At 34.6% G+C, this 5,039-nt stretch overlaps 1 protein-coding gene across 1 annotated transcript; it reads left to right on the top strand.

Moving 5' to 3' along the window:
* The first annotated feature begins 729 nt into the window (after positions 1–729).
* Positions 730–4,000, top strand: LOC105780666 (sulfoquinovosyl transferase SQD2). Its single transcript, XM_052629353.1, has 11 exons — positions 730–1,074; positions 1,277–1,343; positions 1,659–1,729; positions 1,879–1,996; positions 2,112–2,185; positions 2,340–2,395; positions 2,481–2,564; positions 2,681–2,768; positions 2,845–2,922; positions 3,110–3,166; positions 3,284–4,000. Exons 1-11 carry the CDS (start codon positions 773–775, stop codon positions 3,777–3,779), a joined length of 1,491 nt encoding a protein of 496 aa, XP_052485313.1. The 5' UTR covers positions 730–772; the 3' UTR covers positions 3,780–4,000.
* Positions 4,001–5,039: the final 1,039 nt, after the last annotated feature.

Raw genomic sequence — 5,039 nt, forward strand, 5'->3', positions numbered from 1 at the left:
TAATATTAATATTAATATTAATTTATTTAATATAATTATATTTATTTAATATTAATATTAATATTAATATGAAATTTAAATTTATTATTATATATTTTTGAAAATATTTATGTATTTTATATATTTCTTTGAATTTTTAGAATTAGGATCAAATTGAGACCATTTGTAAAATTTGAGAGTTAATTTTTAAACTTATGGCTAAATTAATATAATATGTAAAAGTTGAGGGCTAAATTTGTTATTATACCGGTTTTATTAACTCCCATGTTAGCTTGCCGTTTGTTATTTTAACGAGAGTTACCAAAATGACGAATTATGTAACACGAGTACTTAAATTGCAATCTTTTTTTTATTTTGAATGCCCAAAATAAAAATTTTTCATAATTGGGTGTGGTTTACCGTTTATTATATATTTCTTTTATTACATTTTTAAATATAAATAAATTAACATATTTTTAATAATTATATTATAGTATATTTAATTTAATCTCATATTAATTGCATAATACATAAAAGAAAAGAAGAGAAAACAATGTATTGTAATTTTTTCAAATATTTAATAATGAGATAATCCAATACTTTTTTTTATACATGTAGGAATATATTAGTATTGTTTTGACTTTGGCATATGAAATTTTTGCATAATATATATCCAAATACCATTTAAGATTAAGCATATACTCAGTGAGCATCCCTTTGATATTCCTTTCAATTTCAAGTTCAAGAGAATATCCGTTCTCTAGGCACTTCAGATTCCTTATACAACTACATCATGCCTACCTGTTATTCTCTCTCTCTCCTCCTTTCTTTGCCAACCATTTATGCTATTTTTCTTTTACTTTATATCCTCCCAGTTCTATTAAAGTGTTGCCTTTTTCTTCTTTTTCATCAATACCCATTAGCCCGATTTGTAAAATATAAGAGTGAGAGGAATAGAACGTTAGCTGCTGTTGCTAGAGCTTCTGAAATGACTATTACGGAGATGAGGGAAGAGGAAAATCCTCCCTTGATTGATCCTGGGAACGACTCCAAGCATCGTCGTATTGCTCTTTTTGTTGAGCCTTCTCCTTTCTCGTGAGTCTCTCTCCCTTCCCTTTGTATAACTTTGTTTATCATTCTTCGGATGCTAATGATATTGTTAGTGACTGAGTGGTACATTTCATGGTTGTAATTATGTACCTTCGCTATTAGCTAAACAATCTTGGTGTACCTGTTACCTACTCTTAATATGTCAAAGCTTGGCACTCACTGATTGCATTTCATTCCATGTTTGCAGATATGTGTCAGGGTATAAGAACAGGTTCCAGAATTTTATAAGATATTTAAGGGAAATGGGAGATGAGGTATGCTCGTTATATCTGTGAAGTTATGCTTGATTATTTGTTAGCTAAATTAGTTTATAGCTGTACCTTTAGATGATATGCCATGCAAGTTTTAATCCAAGTCCCCACACTCCCATACTGGCACATATTGTACAATGATTGTGTTTATCTCGTTACCTTTTCATTTGTTTCAAGTAATTTCTAATGTCAGGTGCTTGATTTAGCTTAAGTTCATCCTCAGTTAACAGTGGCTAGCAGTTATGACCAGCAGTTTACTGTAGTTTGTAGAAATGTTCTTGAATGATGAACTAAAAGCAATGGTATTGGTCCTTATAGGTAATGGTTGTAACAACACATGAAGGGGTACCACAAGAGTTCTACGGGGCCAAGTTGGTTGGATCAAGAAGGTTAGTGTAATCAACCAAGTTCAAGTTATAGTCTATACTTGGCTACGTAACTGTATGTTTTAACTATTTCATTAGCTTATTCCTTGGATATTCTTTCCCCCACTGTTTCTGTATATAATATTATATAATTTTCTTTCTACGAATTGCAGCTTCCCCTGTCCTTGGTATCAGAATGTGCCCCTTTCTTTGGCTCTAAGTCCAAGAATAATCTCAGAAGTTTCCCAGTTTAAGCCTGATATAATACATGCCTCTTCACCTGGGATCATGGTACACGTGTAATTGTTGCTATGCGAGTTCTTGTTGATAGATTGTTATGATTTCTTTTTGAGAGCGAAATGTTAATGAGGAAATACATTCCTGATTTATACAAACTGCATTCCAGGTTTTTGGTGCTCTCGCTATTGCAAAACTACTCTCTGTACCCATAGTGATGTCATATCACACCCATGTTCCAGTGTGAGTTTGATTCTTCTTTGGTTCACCTGTTAAATCCTTGATGCCGCTCAACTCATTTGTTACTTTTTGGAAGGTTTCCCATTGCAGGTTTAAAACTACTCGAGCTGTTATATGGACCTGACGCCCAAATCTAACTTTTTGTTTCATTCTACAGATATATCCCAAGATACACATTTAGTTGGTTGGTTAAACCTATGTGGTTAATAATAAGTGCGTAAGATGCCTTCTTTTCCCTCCTTTTTAGTCAATTTCCATGCCTAAGTCTGAGCAATGACAGTTCCTTTGTCCCTATCAGAATTTCTTCACAGAGCAGCTGATCTCACACTGGTTCCATCAGCTGCAATTGCGAGGGATCTCCAAGAAGCTAAGGTAACTTCAGGTAAACATAGTACATTATCAAATTCAAAATAGCTTTATCCAATTTAACTTGGCTTTGCATTAATCTATGTAGCTGAATCTTAGGCTAACCAGCTTTTTATATGTCAACACTTCCAGCTAATAAGATTCGCCTTTGGAACAAGGGTGTGGATTCTGAAAGTTTCCACCCTCGATATTGCTCTCATGAAATGCGATTAAGATTGAGGTGCTGTGTTTAATCTTTATTTTCTTCTTCTCCTCAATTACAGCTTTGTAATGCTATATATTTTTTCTTTATACAGCAATGGTGAACCAGAAAAACCACTAATAATTCATGTTGGACGTGTTGGAGTTGAGAAGAGCTTAGATTTCCTCAAAAGGTACCATTTATGAATTGCATGAAAAATTGTTGTTAATAGTTTCCTTTATAATCATTTGTGGTACATAATACCATGTCATAGCTGAAAAGAAGAAACAAAGAGTTCTGTCAGATTTTCATTGCAACCATTACTCTTCCAATGCATGAATTTTGCAGAATTTTAACATTGGGAATATATGATTGTACAGTGTTATGGACAGGCTTCCAGAAGCAAGAATTGCTTTTATTGGGGATGGACCGTACAGGTAATCCGTTTAATGTTCATGAATTTAACTCTACTCTGGAGGAATATCTATATCTTCTATTAGCTGGCTCAAATTGAATATCGTACTCACTCCCAAAATAAGATGTGTTGTTTGCAGGGAAGAGCTAGAAAAATTGTTTACAGGCATGCCTGCAGTTTTTACAGGGATGTTTCAAGGTGAAGAGCTGTCTGAGGCATATGCAAGTGGGGATGTGTTTGTGATGCCTTCGGAGTCGGAGACGCTCGGACTTGTTGTTTTGGAGGCCATGTCATCAGGAATCCCGGTGGTAGGTGCTCGTGCTGGGGGAATCCCGGATATAATTCCTGCAGAGCAGGAGGGCAAAACCGGCTTTCTCTTTACGCCTGGAGATATTGAGGACTGCATGAGCAAACTGGTGCCCCTGTTACAAAATAAGGAACTGAGAGAAACCATAGGCAAAGCTGCACGTGAAGAAATGGAGAAGTATGATTGGAAAGCAGCCACTAAAACGATACGCAATGAACAGTACGAAGCTGCCATTTGGTTTTGGAGGAAGAAGAGAGCTGAGGCACTGGGACCTCTGCAGTGGCTTACAAAACGCCTTTTCCCATCCCCAGCAATCAACTTTAGGTGATTTAGATATATGATATAGATTTGGTCAGTAGAATTTTAAGGAATTAGCATGTTGATAGGGATTGTGAACTTGTTCAGGGCTTCAAAGAGGCTCTTCTATGGAGTGTGTGTGTGTGTGTGTTTTTTTTTTTTTTTGCCTTAGCAATATGTTAATTTGTTGCACACTATGGGCTTGAAATGATCTATTTGAAAATATTGGAATAAAACAGAATGGTTGTTTCATTGTATGAAACTTTTAGCTAAACTTTAACGAACTAAAATTTCAAGGCATATATGGTTTCCCTGCAACCCACTCATTATCTACTCCCTTCTCTGTGATGAATGAAGGGAAACCCTTCTCTGCTGGTCGACGCAAGCTGCCTGATACTTTTACCTTGTTTTTTTTAGGGTAAACTACAAAAATAGTCACTTTTGTTTCCCTCAGGTTACATTTTAGTCACTTATGTTTGAAATGTTACGTTTTAGTCACTTATTATTTTGTTACGAAGTGATCACTCTTCCGTTAAGTTCTGTTATCTCCTTACTGTAATCCTACGTGGTAGTCCAACTAAATTTTAAGTGCCAACTTGGATTTCCTAATGGGATGAGAATATATTTTTAATTAATTAAATTTAATTAATTAAAAATTTTAAACCCTAAATCTTAGTTAAAAAATAGTTCATCTTCCCCCCTTTTTTTAGTTTTCTTTTTCAGTTGACTAAGAAAGCTATTATCATCAGAATTTTTTATTCACCTACAAAAACAAAAGAGGATTCAATAGAGGGTCCATGTATGTCTTCTTCACCGACAAATTTATGTTCTAAGACTTAAAATCAAGTGGTTGTCGATAAATTTATGTAATAAGATGAACTGCAATGACTGCAGCATGTGAAAAAATGATGTTCCAGTTAACATCCTAGAATGAAAAGCCAAAACAGTTTGTTTCAATGGCTAAACCAACTTTTGTTCAACTTGCGGCTTTTTTCATTTTTATTTGACATGGGATTGTTTATTCAGAGAAAACCTAGAATTCCTATGTTTTGTTAATTTCCTACTTGATCTGGTTTCAAGTAAAAAAAGACAGAAATTGCAAACCAGCTTAGAGTTCTTAATGCGTTGCATGCAGCAAAGACACAATGGTACCATTTCACTGCAATTGTGATTGCTAGAATGGGTTTCTTCAGTGACGCTTATGACCTTTTTAGCATCTCTCTTATCACAAAATTGCTCGGTCGTATTTACTACTTGATGCACTTTCAAAAGCCCGGAACTTTGCCTCCTC

The sequence above is a fragment of the Gossypium raimondii genome, chromosome 4 (assembly GCF_025698545.1).
Source record: "Gossypium raimondii isolate GPD5lz chromosome 4, ASM2569854v1, whole genome shotgun sequence".
NCBI lineage: Eukaryota > Viridiplantae > Streptophyta > Magnoliopsida > Malvales > Malvaceae > Gossypium > Gossypium raimondii.